General features: G+C 38.1%; 1 protein-coding gene across 2 annotated transcripts; it reads right to left on the reverse strand.

Annotated features, from left to right (window-relative positions):
- Positions 1 to 658: 658 nt before the first annotated feature.
- Positions 659 to 20,113, reverse strand: LOC144342971 (CMP-N-acetylneuraminate-poly-alpha-2,8-sialyltransferase-like). Of its 2 annotated transcripts, none has more exons than XM_085499251.1 (5): positions 19,865 to 20,113; positions 6,738 to 6,834; positions 6,270 to 6,350; positions 5,224 to 5,745; positions 659 to 3,619 (listed from the first exon to the last, which is right to left on the reverse strand). In XM_085499251.1, coding segments are annotated over exons 2-5 (870 nt in total). In that variant the 5' UTR covers positions 6,740 to 6,834; positions 19,865 to 20,113; the 3' UTR covers positions 659 to 3,354. The 2 variants fall into 2 exon arrangements, with proteins under 2 accessions (XP_085355377.1, XP_085355376.1); XM_085499250.1 differs by lacking the exon at positions 6,738 to 6,834 and adding an exon at positions 6,865 to 7,002.
- Between the last annotated feature and the right edge of the window lie 243 nt (positions 20,114 to 20,356).

Consider the following 20,356-nt stretch of genomic DNA (forward strand, 5'->3'; position numbering starts at 1 on the left):
TTAAAGTCTCGTCGTTTTGTAAGAATTGTACCGGCTTTGTATACTTAACATAAATCAAAACTGTTATTTTTACCAATATTATAATTTTCGACACGGCAAAGCAAATATCACAAACCCTGGCAGGGCGTAAAAGTTGAAGATTGTGTTATTTTTCATGTGGTTTTTGTGAAGCATGGATTAATCTGGGTGTGGGTTGTGAGGAATATTTCCTGGCATGTTTGTAGTCACGGTGAATGACATCAATTATAAATGTTGGCAGGGCGAACAGAATTGTTATTCTAAATCTGTATAAAAAAATGAAATTGTCTTGGACGAATAACAATATTTACACTGTATTAATAATGTCGTGTATGCTTTACTGGGATGACATGCTTTCAGAATTGAAACAGCCAGGCGTTGGAATCTTGCTAAGTGAGAACGTGTTTGTCCATTCTCTGCAAACAATATAGTCAGTGATGAGTTTCACTTTAGTCTAATTTCCCAAAGTTTCATGAATTGAGAAAAAAATCTCATATCTGACTATTTTTATACAAGTCCATATCATGGCAAATTCGATGTGCTGATGAGAACTACCCACAACTATATTATTTATAATCCCGCCAAATGTTTTCTATTCTTTTTCCATTCAAATTTTCTATTATGAAACAAACCAGTATGCTTATGTAGCTGAATAATATAACTATTATATTAATTTTATTTTGATCTACTCCTTAACACTACACATTTTGTCACATTTTCTGATTTCGGCATTCCCATGGTAAAGAAGTATAATAATAAGGTTATTACGAGAATACCTCAAGGTATGCACTCAGACAGTACGCCGCGCGTCGGTTGATACTGTACTGTCTTCATGCATACTTTTGAGGTATTCTCGTAATAACCTCATTGTAGAAAAAGGTTGGGACTACACAATTCAGAACAGCAATAATGTGCTTATACCACGGTTGAAGTTTTGATGAATTTGTTGTCCAAATGTTTCATTCAATTCTAAAATGACAAATAAATATAGAATCATAAACATACATGTACATGACTGACTTCAAATTTATAACAAATACATGACACACTATTGCTCATATATCCTGACAATGAACCTCCGCAATAAACAATACTTCAGTTAAATAATAATTACATAATAATTATAGTTTTCATTTATAAACAAACTTCACTCAAAATCAGATCCTACATACGTAACAATGAAACTTACTACTTTGCCGGGTATAAACACAATTCCGGTTAGCCAGTTGCAGCTCAGAAATCAATCATATACATCGTAAATACCTAAATAATAATTTACATTATTATACATCTGTCACCGTAACGCCATAAGTTACAACGTGCCGTAATTTTGCGGTATTTTATGGAGTATTTTCATCCTACCATATTAGGAAATGCGAATTCCAAATATGGAATGATTACGCGCCTAAGCGTCCTCTAATAATAAAAACAAGCACGGCTGCCACCAGGATTTGACCGGACTTCATACGAAGAAGTTTGCTGATTCTGTTCTAAACTTGTTAGATTTCGGCATTCCTATGATGGATCCTTGGTAGGAAAAGATGTATAATAATAAGGTTATTACGAAAATACCTCAAAATATGCACTCAGACAGTACGCTGTTGCATCGACCTCCACTGCGCGTTGGTCGCTGTACTTTCTTCGTGCATACTTTGAGGTATCTTCGTAAAACCTTATATTATGCAGAATCATACAATAAAAATACACTACAGAAAACAATTAAAATCAAAATACAAATCATGAAATCAACAATAATGTTCTGACTACTTAAAACCCTAGTACAAATCTTAATAACAATTCAGAATGAAATACAACAAGTCATTGAAAATGACACAGTCCCCATTAAATTTTTGAAAGTTCTCATTGTGCTCGTCATATTAAAGCGGAGGGGTTGTCGCGAGCGTGTCCTTGAAACTTGAGTTCCAAGTGGCGTATACAACAGATTGTTTATTTACGTCAAAACACGTGTTCCATGTAGTAGTAATATGGCCAAAAATAAAAACAGCCGTTATTCGGCCATCTTTGATCTGATTATAAAACACACTGATATGTATGATGTATGTGCCAAATACAAATGAAAATGGTACATAAATTGTGGAAATATAGTAGTAAGGCCAAACAGTCAGATGGCTGTCAATCGGCCATCCTTGACCAGATTTTGAAACAAATTGTCATAGACATGCATCCTAACATGTATAAAGTACATGCATGTGCAAAATATAAATGAAAACTGACAAAGCACGTCCAAGATACCGCATAAAAAACAAACAAGATGCCTGCCAGTCGACCATCTTTGATCCAATTGCGAAATAAATCGTCATGGACATGTATCCTAACATGTATAATCTATGTACCAAGTTTGAATGACAACTGACAAAGCATGTCCAAAATACAACATTTTCAAAAAACAAGATGTCTGCCAGTCGGCCATTTTGAATCGAATCGCTAAAACACTGAATGTGCATATGTCCCACATAAAGTACTAGGCACATGCAAAGAATGAACAGAATCGGTCCAAGGGATTCTGCGATATGACTCTGGACGGACGCACGGGCGGACGGAGACCGAATTATAAGTTCTCGTTTTCGGACTTCGTCCGAAGGGGGACTAATATAAATTCAGACTACCGTCAGCGTACTACATATTCATGAGATCATATACAAATTAGCATGAGGTCAGCAATTCACTCAAATACGCGTTCAACAACAAATCTAACAGTAATATTTCATAACCAAACACTTCCATCATAAAATACCATATCATAATCTAGATCACAGAGATAATGTTCTTTAAACTCAAATGCTTGATAACAAAAATGCCGTTACAGGCAAACCGTAGCGGTCAAAATGGCCGCCTCTACACTACCCTCGCCCTGAGTACAGTCCGTAGGTTGGCCTTCTTCCGCCCCAAATGATCAGCGGAAGAATGATCAGGGAATGAGGGCCGAATGATCAGCGGAATAAGGCCAACCTACAAGACTGTACTCAGGGCTACCTCTACACCGAATCACATGTTTAAAATCAATCTGGCTGTTATACATAAAATAATCAAGACCATCAATGAATGAACAATACAATCATAGTCTGAAAACTTACAGTTATCGTTTTCTTGTCAAAAAACATCAGGTTAGCATGGGTGACAGCAAATAAAAACAATTCGACCAGCTGCTCGAACGCAAGTCTTACATTAACGTCCTTTTCAGTATGTTGTGTCTTTTAGTCGTTGGTGGCGCTATACTATAAAACATTCTTCAAGATTTACGACAAATCTTACACTCGTATTATCATTATTATTATTACCCCAATATATTTGCATAAATGTCATTTTGCATCAACATCATTTGCATTTGTCGTAAACAAAATTCACAATATTGTTATCGTGTAATTTAGTTAACAAATTGAATTCATCATTGAAATCGTGGCCAGTTTTAAAACCAATGGTTCTTTTTGCGTCTTCACCAAAGTAGTGATGTGTTATTCTATTTCCGTATGTATCCTCTGCAAACGGGAAAAACCCATACACAGAAAGCTCGTCACAGAGAGTGAGTGCAGCGACTACAGTCCTTATTCCGCTCGTAGGCGATTTATGCAAATTAAGTATCCTGAAAATTAAAGATAATATCATTCACTATTATGCAAATTACAATTATAAGTAATTAATATGTATTATATCACATGCATGGTATAATCATGATAAATATTAAACTTTGAGAATCACAGTGTGGATATATAAATCTCATTGTCATCTCTCACAATCCAGTGTGCCAAGCTGATTGGGGAGAGCCGATCACGTGGAATGAAATAAATTACAATATACCAATCAGTTTATGCACATCACGTCGGTATTTCACTGTAATAGCGTATGCACATTTGGAATTTGGATTTAATTTGGACATCGAAATGCAAATTGTTGAAGGTTCCAGCACAATTTTGTTTACTACGACAATCAGAACATTATTGTCAATAGAAATGCAGAAAACCACATTGATATTTCACAATATCGCGTCTATTATAATCGTTGGTAGTGTGGTGAATTTGTTTCACGTATCTGTTAATCGACTTATTTAGCTGATTACTAGCGAATGACTGTGTTATGTCTGTTATCGTTTAGGCTCATGCGAGGTCCTGGATGGAACTCGACTCAGTGATTTGAAACTAATTACGATATAACAGTCGCTATTCGGACTACTATTTCTGACAGTTGGTATTCGCAGTTACTAATATAGTGAACGATTAATCAAAAGATATGACGTGTCCAGTTAAGTTAGTGTGATTGACTGTATGTGTGAAGGCCACGCCTTAGAGTCTTTTTACTGCTTTGTAATTGGTTAAGGTTTTGAAAGTGAATAAAGTTGTTTTTAGTTGGTCTTGGCGAGAACAACACGACAGACGCAGTCTAAGGCAGTCTTGGGGCAGTATAGGGACAGAGTCTTAGGGGGACTTTTCCCCAGGGCGCTGTGTCTTATAGAGTACTCGACTGACAGACTAAAGACGAGAGTTGAAACGTATTTCGTTGTGTGTGTCTATTTGACTGTAAGGCTTAAGTGACTTTCCCGATCCCGTACCTCAAGGGGACGTGATAGAGAGAAAAGACGAGATTTTCCCCTGACACGTGTGGAGAACCCAGAGAAGAAGAATTTCCCCCTGATAGTAACACAAATGAAGCGTACAATTTGAGGTTTGATCCCGGGACGCCGCACTGCAGCGCTTGTCGCTGAAACCACGGACATACAAATCAACACTCGATTTTGACAAGTAAACTACCAAATTCCAGATGACAAAACAATTATTAATAGTGAGTTTCAGGGTATATACAGATTTGTCTTCCCGATGTGACAATTATTCACCCCAGCTGCGCCTGGGTGAATAATTGACACGTTAGGGAGACACGTCTCCATATACCCCTCAGCTTCAGTTAATAATTTCTTATTATTAACGATTTTTTTGAGCACCGTTTGACATAGCACAGATAATTTCATAAATCATTGTGGCCGGCAAACAAATGTTGCTCCTGATTTGTTACATCTGACATAACACTCGACAGACATGTGATATCCGCTATATACTTATATAATATTTTGTAAACACATTATTCAGATTTTCTCACTGGAACATAGATATACTGCGTAATTGCCTTACATATCAAAGGTATAATTAAAAAAAATACATGTTTAAAAAATAAATGAAACTTGAATATAAGGATTACCGTTTAACAATAGAAGTTAAGTCAGTATATGTGGTGTAAGCAAACATCGCTGGTATGTGCAACGTTGACCTCAGGTAGTTGAGATTGGTTTTCCAAACGTTCCTTATTCTGCTTGAGAAACCACCAGGGTACCATATTATAGAATCATTCAGGTCCTGGCACCTCCGACGGAAATCTTCAGGAATCGAGCCATTTGTTGAAAAGTTGTAAAGTTGAAGGGCCGCTGTCTGATACACAATTATCATATTCGTTTTGTATCCAACATCCCGAGTAAACTCACTAATCGCTGGAATGTTACAACGAATAACAAAATTGTGAGAATTGATTTCATCTCCACATCCACTGTTCAAAAGAATACCACTGTTACCGATAACTGCACATCTTTTTTGTGGGGGTAATTCGATCGTTGAATTCATTACGACTTTTGACTGCCTTTGGATGAACTCCATTTCGTCAACTGGCTTGTCTTTTTGGTAGACCCTAATCATATACTTGTTTGGTAGACTTTTGCTGATATTCTTTCTATTATGCATAAAACGAGGAATGAATGAATAAATTAGTACAATGTAAGTAAGTTGTACTTGCGTACGCACATCAACTAAAGATTGAAAGGTTACTACTTTCAGCATCTTGGTCTTGTGACCCGTTGTCATGGTCGTGTATTTATTTATTTATCCCGGACGCGTCCTTTGATAACTCTAAGTACATTTAGTAATCGCCATATTTTTAGTTTGCATATGCGTACGAGTAACCTATACGATATCTGACTCAACTGCATCAATAGGGCGAAGCAGTATCTTGCCTCATTTTTTGTGGTATTAGTTATTAATTGCAACATAGACCGTTGCAGTACAACACGCACACTTAGGCTTAACATAATGTACATCAAACCTCGTATTCGGCCTCGTGATATTTACAAACGGCCAACTAAAAGAGAAAGTGTACAATGGAATACTGCGGTTACCCATACAACGAACTATACGAAGACATCATTGCATGTTTTGTACAATTTGCATGTTTTGGAAGTGATGTACAGTATTACTCACACTATACTTGAAATTTCCCATTTCGATTCATTGACAATTTTTGCTTGAGTCTTGTTTGTAAATAATTCACCTTTGCCACTCCTACAAATAGAGTTGAAATTACAGATGACAACCAGTTATTACACATTTTTTTTCTGTTTATGGACATCTTGACCAGCGTAAAGACCATATCAACTGTTCTGTTAAATGAGTATTGCTAATGAAAATAGTTGAAGACCAGATACAGGTATGTGATTAATGGTCAAGATTCAAGTTGATAGTAACACAACTTAACGTGCCAGAATAACGTATACAGTATGCAGCTGCAAACAGTGTAATTCATTTATGGAGGCTGTATATGTGGTTTTTTTAGAGTGCCATCCAGCAATCCTTGCCTGTGGTTGAAGGTGGGCGTTTAAATACAGCATATAGATACAAGAATTACGTAAATCAAACATACCCTCTACTGAATTAATTAATATCACATACATTGGTATCGTTAGTTTGTTAATCTACCACCATTAACCATGTTTTTGACAGTATGTACGAAAATATCAGTGTTTCTTAACTTGATCAAATATTTAATCTGTAATCGATATTCAAATATTATTTGTACCTGGGAATGTCCAGCAATGGGTCAGTACTTTTGTTCTTGTTCACTGCATGGTTTTTATTACGAATATTAAATAGCATATATAGCATGCAGCCTAAAACTATAAGTACAATAATCTTATATGGGTACTTCATTTTGAATCTGAAAGTGAAACAAAAATAATGAATGTGTTATGTACTATTCACAGACAAGTTGAGGGCATCTAAAAACATCTAATGAATCTATGTATAATAGCCCACACGCTACATACATGGACCGTGCATCCAGGCTTCCGCAGATTCCGTAAAACCATCGGCACTTAGACATCGCGTGATTTACGTGATTCGTAAGCGTAGTTTACGATAAAAACGTTATTGTCCTTATCACTTTTTTTGTGGAGCTGGTTGATACAAGCAAATATGAATGATCATATGATATAATGATTGTATGGGCATTTTATTTGGGAGTAAAAACATGGCCTTATAAACAGCCATTAAATTCATAGTGGCGTGGGCGGAGTACGCCGGTGTCTATTCTTATTACTGTCTGATCACCGAGTTTGCCATTCACCATGACAATTTCTATAAAAACAAAAGCTCCAGCCAATATAAGATTTCACTACTTGTTCTAAGGTGTGTCACTTGGAAATAAGTGTTGTGAAATGTGGCAATCCAATTTCTTGGGTAATAACATAGTATGTACGTAGCCAGTGAATTTGATTCGAGCAAATGGAACTGCATCTATGTATATAAATACACATGGACACAGAATATTTGCTTGGAGCAATTGCCCTACTTTCTGTGCTGATTTGCTGGGTTAAACCCACCTTAAATATACCACACCAGCTACATAGTGCCCGACGAGGAGCTGGGTAGGTAGAGAAGAAAAACATTAACTGAAGCATTGCAAAGAATTGAATTGTTGTCAATAGCAACAAACATCTTGGGAAAATCAAAGACAGTAAGAAAAACACACAGGCATATAAATACTAACTTTCTAGGATCTTCATTTGCTTCAAGTAATCCAGAGTAGAACGAGATAAATCAACGCTATAGTCCGCCATCTTTATTTTAATATTGGACGCAACCATTATTTTATGGGAGACCACGTGTCATATTTTACGGGGGGTTAACACCCATGATTTTAAAAATGCCTTGATCAAGAAGAGTATAAGTTACAGGGAAACATTATTTTGATTTTTCAGTTGACCAATAAATGCATTTGACAGGGAAATATAAAAACTCTACCAGAACAGCAATTAACACAGCTTGCTGCATTATAAGTATCAATTCCCTGTCAAATTAGTGGTTCAGTGTTATTTGAATCTGAACATAACAGGGCAATTTTATCACACCTTGCTAGGCTTAAACTTCCATCCATTCAGAGCATTCCAAATAAACATGATTCCCCACAAATACTAGAGGGCGCTCTGACCCAAAAATTGCCATAATTTACGTTAAAAGAACTGATATATATGTATATCCGTTTACAAAATACTGACTAAAACTATGGCGTTTACATTTACACTCCAACACATTCGATTAGTTATACTTAAAAACTGACGTCACTTCATGGCTGTTTGCCTTGGGGACCATATGTCATTCTTTCACTGACTTGTACAGCGTTTTTTTTTTGTTCATGAACTTGTACTTTCCCCCCATTAGACATATGATTTGGATATTGGATTGGTATGATTGTTACTTCTATTTAACAACCACATATACATACATGCATTATAAAAAAATGGATTTCAAAAGTAAATGAAGGGAAAAAAATGAATTTGCATGGTACCCTTCAGAGTCTTTGTAGAGTATATGGTTGTTGCTATGACAATTGCAATTGTTATCAACTTGTTACAAAAAAAGTATTAATTAACATAATTGAGCTGTTTTAAATAAAAAGTCGACAATAGCATTTTTTTTTTAAATTACAAAAATATTTTCTAAAAATAGAGAATTGATTGTATCACCACGAATAATAGATCTGACACAGGTCCACCTAAGGTAATAACATACAAGTATCAAAGCAATTTAAATGGTAGTTTCCTTAAAAAAGAAGTCGAAAATACAATTTTTTTTACCAAAAATGGTAAACATATTTCCTAAAAATTGAGATTTTAAAATATTACCACACAAAAAAATCTGACAGAAGTCCACCCGTTCTGTTATTATGTAAATTCTTTTGTTTCTGGTCCCTCGTGTTGAGCACAGAAAGCAAATTCAAGTTAGTCTCACCAAGAACACAGTCCTGGAAGGTTGTTCATAGACAACCTCATGCTGGGGTCTTGTGATGTGCGACGTTTTGATATTTGTATGGGGCGCTAGAGATGTGGCTATATTTTCTAGTATAAGCCCGGGTCAGCTTTAGTAAATGGAACCAATGTGTTCAGAGTTTCTGGCAGGAACTGTACAAAATAGACAGTAGCTTTAACTAGGGCCATCACGTCGAAGATGTCTTGTTATGTACATACAACTCAATTGCTGTGCACATGGGGTTCGTCACAAAGGGACTAAATGCAAACTCAGTGTAAGTAGAATTTTGATTAAGTTTAATTACAGAACTATTTCCGTAAAATTTCGATATTATATAGTTTCAACGAATGACATGATTCTTTTTAGTTTCAAGCCTTAATAGTAAGCTAGATATATTTACTAGTATTGTGATTTTCTTATGGTGCTGTTATTTTCCATAGTTCCACCTTGAATTTATCAAGCAGTGATTGAATGATTGAATGATTGGTTGGTTGGTTGTTTGTTGTTTTTTGTTTGTTTGTTTATTTGTTTCGCAGGAATGCACTTTAGGGTGTCCCTTGGGTTTTGAATAAACAGTTAGTTTTCGAATCTCGCTGGCGCCGACTCCTGGCCGTGTCCACTCTGGGCGAGTCTAAGGTGCATTAGGGGACATAGAATGCTTTCACTTAGCCTAGTAGGTACACGTCTAGATTCCCTTGAATGAGACACGTTGATAAACAGTTTCCTACAAAACAGGAAGAAAATGACAAACTTTCACATCTAAATGATCCGTCGGGGTAACATTAGACAACCGCAAAAAAAAAAAAAAAAAAAAAATCGACCTCATTACACATAGAACACTTTCCCTGGTATATTTGAAAGCGAAATCGTCATCCAACTGTGGCCGATTCGCTCCTAAAGTATGACGACCGTCCCCTGGTGTTATACAGATTCGCCCAGAGTGGGCGTAACCACAAGACGGCGCCAGCGAGATTCGAAAGACAACTGTTTAGTCAAAACCCAAGCAGTTAGCTAATTCGCTAGCGAGTTTGCAAATTGGTTGCCCCAATACTTCTGAGACTTGCTGTAAAACCTAATAAAAATAGACATAACAAAAACAAGCTAGTAGGCTGGTTGGCGACCCGCTCCGCTCAAAAAGCAAGCAGCATGTTTTCGGCTGTTGTCGTGGTAGGACATGAACGTGAAGATAACGCACTTCAAAGTTCAAAGTTGCGTTGGGACAGTTGATACAGTGTAACAATGTCGGCGCCGGTGATCTCTTACCAGTGCGCAAAGTAGCCAAAATAAAAAGCATGATCATTTGGCCACTGCTATTACAAGACTGGTAGGAGGTAATACATTTGGGGCGAAAGTATACAAATATAATTTTTTTGCTGTTGCCATGGCAGCGGTGGGCCACGTTTTTTTTCAATTAGTAACGGTACGACTTGCCTGTAAATTATGGACAAAACTAGCCAAGCCCAAAAGAATCACATAGCAGTTAAAAGCCGTTGCTGGTGAAAAGTTACCCCAACTTTCAGGTCAATTTTCTCTGTAACGAAAATAGACATAAAAAACAGTAAATTTATGTCCACACTCAAGCTGAGTAGAGTGAGCTATGTCCGTGCTTTTTAATCATAGAAATGTAGGGTTAGATACATTTGGCGCGAATGTATTAAACAAATTTGTTGGCTGTTGCTATAGAAACGGTGGGCCAGAATTCTACAATGAAGGTGTGACTTGCCCGCCAAGTTTGAAGCAAATCGACTCAGTTAAAAAGCCATTCCTAGTGAACAGTTACCCCAACTTTGGGGCCAAATTTCTCGGTAATGAAAAAAGATATCAACATTTCAAACTTTGTGCCCACACTCAAATTCCCACTTCCGATCCGATTAGAATTAAAATACACCACGAATATTCACTTTTGAGATTTTTGATATGTGTTGGTTCTTGGATATTTCAGCTTCGTCGTCCTGTACTTCATTTAGTAATTCGAACTTCCCAGATTGTGTAAAATCGGAGAGTTTCTCGATTTCGATATCACAATCGCCTTGGCTTAATTATTTGCTGGGGGAAGGCCACTTAGGTACGTGCTCTGCATCTTGCAGCGCATGAATCTAAAAACGTTAGGTAATCAAATTCACAGGAAATTGACAATCCCTAATATTGCTAAATCGCCAGTTGTGAACTTTATCAGGATTCCCGTATGAGGTTACACATCATTCTAGCAAGGAAAAATGTTGATTACTGTTGTGCAGGTTATATAATAAAATATGAACAGTCAACTAAAAGATGTTCAATTGTTTCATTATACAATTGGCAGAGTGAACACAAAGAAGAATTTACAAGGTTCCATTCAAATAATTTTGCATTAACAGGTAGGTATCTATGTAAAATTTGAACTGAAAAGCTCTCATGGCTGAAGCTATAGTTGTCTGAAAAAGAAGTGAAAAAATCACATTACTCATTTCCGAGGATACACCATACAGTTCTTGAAATGGGCTGACAATGGTTGGAGTCTCAACAATATCTCTGCATAACAATTTATAAATTTGTTTACTTGTAGTTGAATTAATATCTATATAGGAGGACTTGCAATAAATCCTTTCACCATAATCAACCTTTGTATGTCTGTTTCTATGAATTATACTTGTCCATTCCCTTGGAATAGCATCTATTATGCCCTGAATTTGGAAAAATTCTACTTGAGAAATACCTTTAGTATTCCAAAAAACCCAATTGTAAAAGTTTCCATTGGTGTCAATTAAATCCCCAATCCTATTAATATTTTTGTTTGCCAATCCCCGGAAATACACTGAGTGGTTAGCAATCTTTAAAAATTATTATTCCAAAGTATCTGGCTATCAATTTGCTGTACCGTTTCAGGAATTATATGGGTAATTTTTGACCAATCTTGTAAAATATCATAATAGAAAAGTGGGACCTTGTTTATCAACTCTTTAATCTCAATGTTACACAAAAAAATAATATTACTCCCAAAACCCTTTAAAACCCTATTCATAATCATTGGCCATCCAGCAAGACCACCAGAAATAAATTTTTTAACCCATTTTTCTTTTGTGCCTTTATGAAAGAGTCAACTTCAATCATATTAAGACCCCCATTTTCAATACTGGAGATCAATGTATTCCTTTTAACTTTGTCTCTCCCGTTCCAAATAAACTTAAATATAATCTGTTTTATCTCTTTGATAACTAGTTTTGGTGTATGAATCATTATTGCTATAAAAAGAAACTGTGAAAGGCCGAATGTTTTCAAAATTTGAATCTTACCAATAATTGAGAGTGATCTTTGAGACCAGAGATTACATATTTGTTTCAGTTTTGTTAATTTATTTTTGAAATTTTTCTTCAAAGAACTTGTTTTCATCATAGTTACATAAATGCCCAGTATTTTTATACCATTAGACCAGTTTAAAACAAATTCAGGTTTTTTCTTTGGCTTGTGCCCATAACCCAGCAACAATAATTCTGTGTTATCTTGGTTTAACCTCAAACCTGAACAACATTTAAAATTATTAGTTATTTGAAACAAAACTTTAATTGATGTTGGTTTGATAAAACATGTAATTTCATCTGCATACATTGCCAGTTTAATACATTTCTGAAAAATAATAAAACCTTCAATAGACTTATTGTTTCTAATTGCAATTGCTAACAATTCAATAGCTACAATGAATAGATACGGAGATAGGGGGTCTCCTTGTCGAACTCCTCTACCCACTTCAAAATAATCAGTTGAGATACCATGGTTCATGACACAAGCAGTAACATCTTTATAAAACATTTTCACCCAATTTATAAATGATTCACCAATAGTCCAGTCAATTTATAGTTGACAAATTGCAACAGAAATAATTTCTTTACAATACATTCCAGGGAGGTGCCTAGATTGACATACTAAAAGTCTAGGAAATTCTAGGCTTCCGAAATATACCTAATTTGCATATATTCAAAATAGCCGTGCATTTTTACAACATGGAAAATAGAACTATTAGGACATATCTTCAATTCTAGATGATTTTTTTAGATATTCAAGTTGCTGCGATATGGTTTAGTGTGTGAATGTATGTGATTGTGAAACATTTGATGAATAACAATCATTTGCATAAATCCAATATGGCCATCAAAATAGTATCAATTCAATGTGCAACAGCGGGCGGCCCCTCGGAGTATGTTTCTCGTAATGACTCCGTGAGCCGATGTTCAACCCCTACCCATCCCACCCAGAGACAGCAGAGTCTGGAGTCAAATCTCACGCCCGATCGAATCCTTTGGTTCCTCCCTCGACCCGGTACCACAAATTTTGTTGGTTCGGTGGAAGGGGGACGTGTTCATGAAATATTTCGACCGGTTAGTTGGAAACTATCCACGCACTAAGAGCAGAGAGGCGACCCTCAACCTTCGAGTTGTGGCCAGCCCACTGGCACAAATTGTTTTGCGCGGCCAGCACTCTGAAGTCTCAATGGCGGAACGCACCAGCCTCCTAGACCTGCAGACACAACCATTGGTGCGACACGGCTAATGGGGATATCCTGCACTGTCATCTGGCTCTTGTGGCAGGGGCTGCCTCTATACAGCGGAATGTTTTGACTGTTTTCACTGGGCGCACCACCGCCTCGGTTATGCAGGCTGGACCTCCCCCCACCATCTTCACTTTTGAGGATGGAAGGAGCAATCTCGGAGCTTTGGGATTCCACTGACCAGTTGGTACAGGTGAGACCCGCGAGCCAGTTTGGCTTCTGCCAAAGGCAAGTAGTAAGGACACCAAGCTGAGAAAACCTAACGACCAAAGTCGGCATCCACTGGCCAGAAGTAGCCAGGAGGCAAGTGTCCTGCCTCTTCCGGGGGAGCGAAGAGTGGCGACCCGCCCCCAGCAAGAAGGGGGTTGGGAATATGTTCAGCAAAGCGTAACAGATCCCTATTCGAGGCACTACTAGGGGACCCCCGCAAAGCGGGAGCAATCTGACAGGAGGTGGATAGTTTGCCTTCAAAGGGTGCTATACAGGGGACCTGGCGTTAAGTCTGGGCTTCTACTCGCATGTATTGGTGGTTCCAAAGACTACAACTGTGACTACAGGTGGCTGTGCCCTGTTCTGGACTTAAGCAGGCTAAATCAGTATGAGCTTCCTGGAAACGCCGAGCACCATATTATTCTCCATGCTCTTTTTCTACTGGTGAGCTTCATACGTGCAGGGTGCTCCCCTTCAGGTTTTGTATGGCTCCATACATATTCACCAGAATGTGAAAACAGGTGGTGCTACTGCTGCGCCAGTACACATCACATCAGTACACATCAACATGTACCTGGCTGGTAGATGGTAGATGACTGGCTGCTACACAACCCAACAAGGGGTGGTTAGTCAAACAGTAAGGCTAATATCAGATTCTCTAGTCCAGTTGTGCTTCCTTGTAAATTGAGCAAGTCACACCCTCAGCCAACACAACAGTTGGTGTTCCTGGCCAGGGAGTTTGACACTGAGGTGGGCTTGGTAAGGTCGCAGCAGGTCTGTTGCCTAAACGACCTAGCCGAATGCCTAGTCAGCATTCCCTCTGTGTCCCTCCGAGAACTAATGCGGATCACGGAATGATGTTAGCGAGTAGTTCCCCATGCCATGTTACGCAGCTGCCTGTTACAGCACACTTTTGTTGCAACACCGGGCTCTCTTACGGGAACTGGAGAGGTGAGTAACACTCATGGACCAAGTGCTGGTGGTCGGCAATTGCCAACCTCAGGCAGAGGGTTCTCTTGAACCCACTCGCCATTGTTATTACTCTGGAAGCGGATGCCTCCCTCACAAGTTGGGGAGCACACCTATTCGACAAACAAGCTAAATGGAAAATATGGCCCCTGTGTTAGATTAACGACTGCCATATCAACTGGCTTGAACTGAAAGAAGTGCACCTAGCACTAATTCACTTTCTACCCATAGTTGCTTCGAACAGACAACATACCGATGGTCTCCTATAGCTACAGGAAGGGGGGACCAGATCCCCCATCGGTGTCAGTCCTATCTCCTTTGGTACATGGAATACAATGTGGAGCTTGCCGCACACAACCTTCCAGGGGTGAGAAACAGTCAAGCGGACACCCTCTCATGGTGGCGCCATCTCCAGAATGCGGAGTGGTGGATACCCCAATGGGTAAATAACCTCCAAACTGTTTCAGTTGTGGGACGGTCCAAGGTTAGACCTATTCACCACACCCCGGAACGACAAGCTACAGATGTACACAACACTCCTGCCGACTCCAGGAGCCTGGGCCAGGGACAATTTGTCGACCCCTGTAGACCCGCCTTTCCCCCCTTCTCGCTATTCACGGGGTACTGGAGAAACTTTGACATGAGCACATCTACACTTTGACGTGGGTGGCACCCAGTGGGCCAAGCAAGGTCTGGTTTTCACTACTGTTGGGAATGTTAGTCGAAACACCAGGGGTACTTTCAGATCTGCTGTCCCAATCGAACGGCGCACTGCCCTTGAGGCCTATGGTGTACCACTTACATGCATCAAGGCTCTCAGTTGACTCACTCAGTGGGCTGCTAACGTCCAGGGCGAACATGGATCCCACTAACACAGCCCACGCCTCGAAATTACGTGCGTACACTGATTGGGGTAGTGAAAGGGAGATCCATGTCATCCTTTGTTGGCCAGACAGCTGACTTTTTGTCCATCGTTTGAACGAAATGAACTTGTACTTGTCACCCACCATTGGGAGTCTCTTGGGACAAGACTAGCCAGTTTTCCTATTATTAGGAGACCTAATAATTATTAGGAGGCCTAGACCCCAAACGAAGGAACCAACCAATTGGAACTTATCAGTTGTGTTGGCCGCTCTAAGCAGTCTGAGCCTTTGAGCCTCTCCGATCAGTACTACTTTTGACGTGGAAAACAGTCTTCCTAGTCACCCTCGCCTCAGGTAGGCGCCGGGCTGAACTAGGGGCCCTGTCCTTCTCAGACGGGTGTGTCACCTTTATGAACAATCAAGTCGTGATAAAGAGACGAATTAGGTTTCTCGCCAGGAAGCATATCCCAGCACGCAATCCACAATCGATCGTAATTCCTGTAATGACTGACAAGGAGGCAGCAACTGAATTTCTCTTAAGGATACTGAGATGCAACTGCTCCACAAACTTTTGCAGTCTCAGATGTACCTGCAGAAAGCAATTACATTAATCAAACAATAAACTTTTGGACAGAGATATAACTATTTAATACAGTTTGTTAAATCAAAAATACAGTTTATAGAGTTGAAAATTTATGTTTAAATGGTCTATTTTGTATATAGTATAGCAGATTTGTAGATCCAACCAAGGTGTTTCATTCCTCTAGTTTTTCTTTTAGATGTGACGGCCATGTTGGATTTATGCAGGTGAAGCATCCGTCTACCCAGGAAATCATTTGTTTACATTTTTCCTGTACTGCACGATTCTGTTAAAAATTGTATTGTATTGTAAACTTATTAGTTATGCCACATAGAAGAGAAGCCGGAAGAGAAGTTAATTAAATAATTATATTATCGCGGCACTCTTGTACCTTTTCCGGCTCAAAACAGTACCATAGCATCACGAATTTTTATAATACCTCATCTAGAATTAAAGATATGTCCAAATAGTTGTTGTAAAAATGTGCAAAACGGCCATTTTGAATATATGCAAATTAGGTATATTCCGGAAGCCTAGATTTTCCTAGACTTTTAGTATGTCAATCAAGATACTTTTCTGAAAAGTACTGTGAAAAAATTATTTCTGTTGCAATTTGTGACGGGTTGGCCCCCTTTTTTTGCTAGAATGACTGGACTACAAAGTTAAAACTCTTTAAGGCTTCAATAATAAACCTATGGTCGACCGAATCAAATGCCTTATGAAAATCTAGAGACACTAGAACACCTGACATATCATTCTGTTTAGAGTACCACATAAGATCAAGAACTGTTCGTATAGCATCCCCGATGTAGCGGCCTTTTACAAATGCACATTGGTCTGGATGAATTATGGAAGGCAAGACATTAAGCATACGCTTTGCAATAGCTTTGGATGCAATTTTAACATCTACATTTATTAAAGATATTGGCCGATAATTTGAGATATGTGTTTTATCTTTACCTTTCTTGGCAATTAATGTGATGACACCCTGTCTTTGTGACACCCCCAATAGACCTTTATGATATGAATAATTAATACTATTAAGCAAATACCTTCCTATTACTGGCCAAAATGTCTTATAAAAATCAGCAGAGAGACCAGCGTTCCCTGGTGTTTTATTGTTAGGCAATGATTGGAGTGCTGAATAACATTCTGACATTGTTAATTCTCCCTCACACTTCTTTTTTGCCTCTGCATCTAAACGGGGAATGTTATCACTTTTCAAAAACAGCTCAGCATTACTGCTATAGAGATCAGTTGGGGGTGGGAATTGCAAGTTTATAAAATTATCAACAAATATTTTCGTAAATAACACTGACCGTGAAATACGCCTTTGAGAAGTATTATTGATGAAATATTTTATAGTGCAATTTCTTTCAGTTTGAATTAGTTGTATTGCAATGCATTAGTAATAATGTAAATATATATATATATATATATATATATATATATATATATATATATATATATATATATATATATATATATATATATATATATATATATATATATATACATTCCTTTATTTTATTGTTGATACTGAGTTATACAGTTTGTTACGTACTACTATTGAAAAACGGTTATGGGGATTATTAATTTGATAAAAACATTATTCAACTATTCTTTGCAACACCAATAAGATCATAATAATAATGTGTATTGGTCTTTGAAACTAGGGGTATTATCAGAGCATGGGTCTTATTTTGGAACTCCTGCCAAGATGATATTCTCAGAATAGTGCCAGTTGTTAAATAAACATAAAACTTTAATTCTCAACAAGGATGACAAGACAAGTTACTAAGACAAAGCCCTACTCCTCGCGAAATCTACCAGATACGAAACCCACTTACCGCGAAAGCCACTCACCGCGAAGCTACTAGTGAAATGATTAAAAAAACAAAATGAAAAAAGAATGTGAACATAATAGTAAAATGCTAAGAAAACTGTTTTTGGCACTGATCTCGCCTCGTAAATACTACGTGTGACACAACCATATTGCACATTTCAGTGACGTTATAGTTAGAGGTTAAATCAGTTATAAAATCACTCTTTCTGCGATTTTTTTGTACGTTTTGCATCTAATAGTTCCATGTTTCACTAATAGGCAGATTATCTTAAATTTATTCACAGATTATATTTAATTTATTTTGTGCAATTAAAGTTATCCTTTCAATATTATTTAACTAATGCATTTGTGGTCTTTGTCAGCATCCTTATTCTATGTGTTTGCCATATTGCCTCAAACCCTGCAAAAAGAATTGTGCATGAAATCATGGGAAGAAACGATGTGCATTGCTGTGTGAAAACTGTCATATTGGTGATTGACATGTCACTGACACTTGTTTACAACTCTGGAAGGACAATTGGAATCTACCAGATGTGCTTGTGATTTACATAACAAAAGATGTGTACGATCTACTGAGTTGCCTACGTGAGACAGCTGCTAGCAAGACCACATTCCGATTGGCTCATGTGGAAACCCAGGTGGTGTCCCTGAATCTGGGCCATTTATGCCTATAAATAGGCTTGACTGAGGAAAGTTGGGGGTCCACCATTTAAACTGAGTACCCTGTGTGCTGTTGCTGCGACATTGTGAGACAAGTGATACAAGCTTCAATCATCATTCTGTGAGACTTGTATGAACTGCTCTGCGATCTCCTGCTATCAGCGGTGCCTTCCAGAATAACAGCTTTCCTCTGCAAGCAAGACTCCTGAATATCTTCGACGCTGTGTGTAGCAGAAGCCATTGACTGTCATCCATTTCCACATCCTGGAACCAATGCACACTTCCCTAGGCAATCCCCTATTTTATTCATTGTACATGTATTTTCCTGTGCTTTGTTTCTTGTAATTATTTCAAGCTCCTGGCTTTAACTTGATATTTTGGTGTATTTGTATTTCATTTCGAGTACTATTGTATTATCTACCCCCTTCTAGCAGTGACAGAACCCCTTGGAAACGCCTGTCCAGTGTGAGTTATGTGGGTGGTTCTCTCAATAGCAATAAGCAGGCCTTACACTGTGATAGTCTTACTGATTAATAGTTTGTGGATGGGTTGATCACTAGGTGGACTTCAAGTTGAATATGGTTCCACATATTTTTTCGTAATTGGGCTACATTTGTCATTTGTTACCCTCCAGAGAGTAATTACGACCAACTATTTTCAATGTTTCGTCTACGGTTCACACAGTGATTTTCCAAGGCATGGAAATAGTATTCCTGCCACACAGAAATGGAGGTCACATGCAGTCAACCGTTAATGCGTTTTATTTTCTCACCAGACTTCCATTGTATCCATTCGTATATTATATTTCAAGAAGAGCAATTGCATGACTCCCGGTCATCAGGTGAAAGATCATCATTGCCCAGGCAATTCGCAAGTTAGGGATTGACCATTTAAAAACAAGAGGGTTTGAAAACATTATAGTCAATAGATTTTTTTTTCAAACCAATATACGAGCAATTTATTACAAAAATTAGAATATGGAAATGCACTATATACAAATCAAATATTGACTTTATATTATTGCTGGTCCGCCCAGCTTCAGGGCAATTGGGGGTCCGACTGTCAGTCAGCTAGACACTCAGAAAGTGAGAAAAACAAAAATAATAAAGACTGCATTCTTACCAGGCTCGTGACATAAATGGGAATATGGCGTCCAGTTGGATGTGGCGTGAAACTGTGTGCTAACTGGCCATGGCATATGCTCGTTCTATAATCCCAATCGTCTCTGTACCAGGAAGTCTGAAGAGCGACGCGATTTTGACATTTTACCCACAGAATGTCGTGGTTTCATTTTCCATGAAAGTTGTTGTTGGTGTCGGTTATCGATGTGGAGGGAGGTGGAAAATTGTACTACTTTCCTCGACCTTTTCTATACTAGACTCGTAACGTTGCCTCGATATCGCTCACCAACGATATACATTCATTATAATGTCACAAAGAAAGGGGTAGTCACATGTTCGTCTCCGTGACAACTAATGGTTTATACAGCACGTGTGGAGAATATATAATCAGATCTCGTAACACTAATTAGAACTCCATAGACGACAATGTTAGCGTTTGGGTAAATTTCTTCAAAAAAAAGGGTTACAAAGATCAAAATATTGTTTTAATTTG

This window comes from Saccoglossus kowalevskii, chromosome 5 (genome assembly GCF_978046115.1).
Source record: "Saccoglossus kowalevskii chromosome 5, keSacKowa6.1, whole genome shotgun sequence".
NCBI lineage: Eukaryota > Metazoa > Hemichordata > Enteropneusta > Harrimaniidae > Saccoglossus > Saccoglossus kowalevskii.

Coding starts and splice junctions, on each gene's coding strand:
- LOC144342971 (XM_085499250.1), bottom strand. CDS start 6,995: ATGAAGTACCCATATAAGATTATTGTACTTATAGTTTTAGGCTGCATG. Junction 6,351..6,864: donor CCATTGCTGGACATTCCCAG/GTACAAATAATA, acceptor CTCTATTTGTAG/GAGTGGCAAAGGTGAATTAT. Junction 5,746..6,269: donor TGGGAAATTTCAAGTATAGT/GTGAGTAATACT, acceptor TATGCATAATAG/AAAGAATATCAGCAAAAGTC.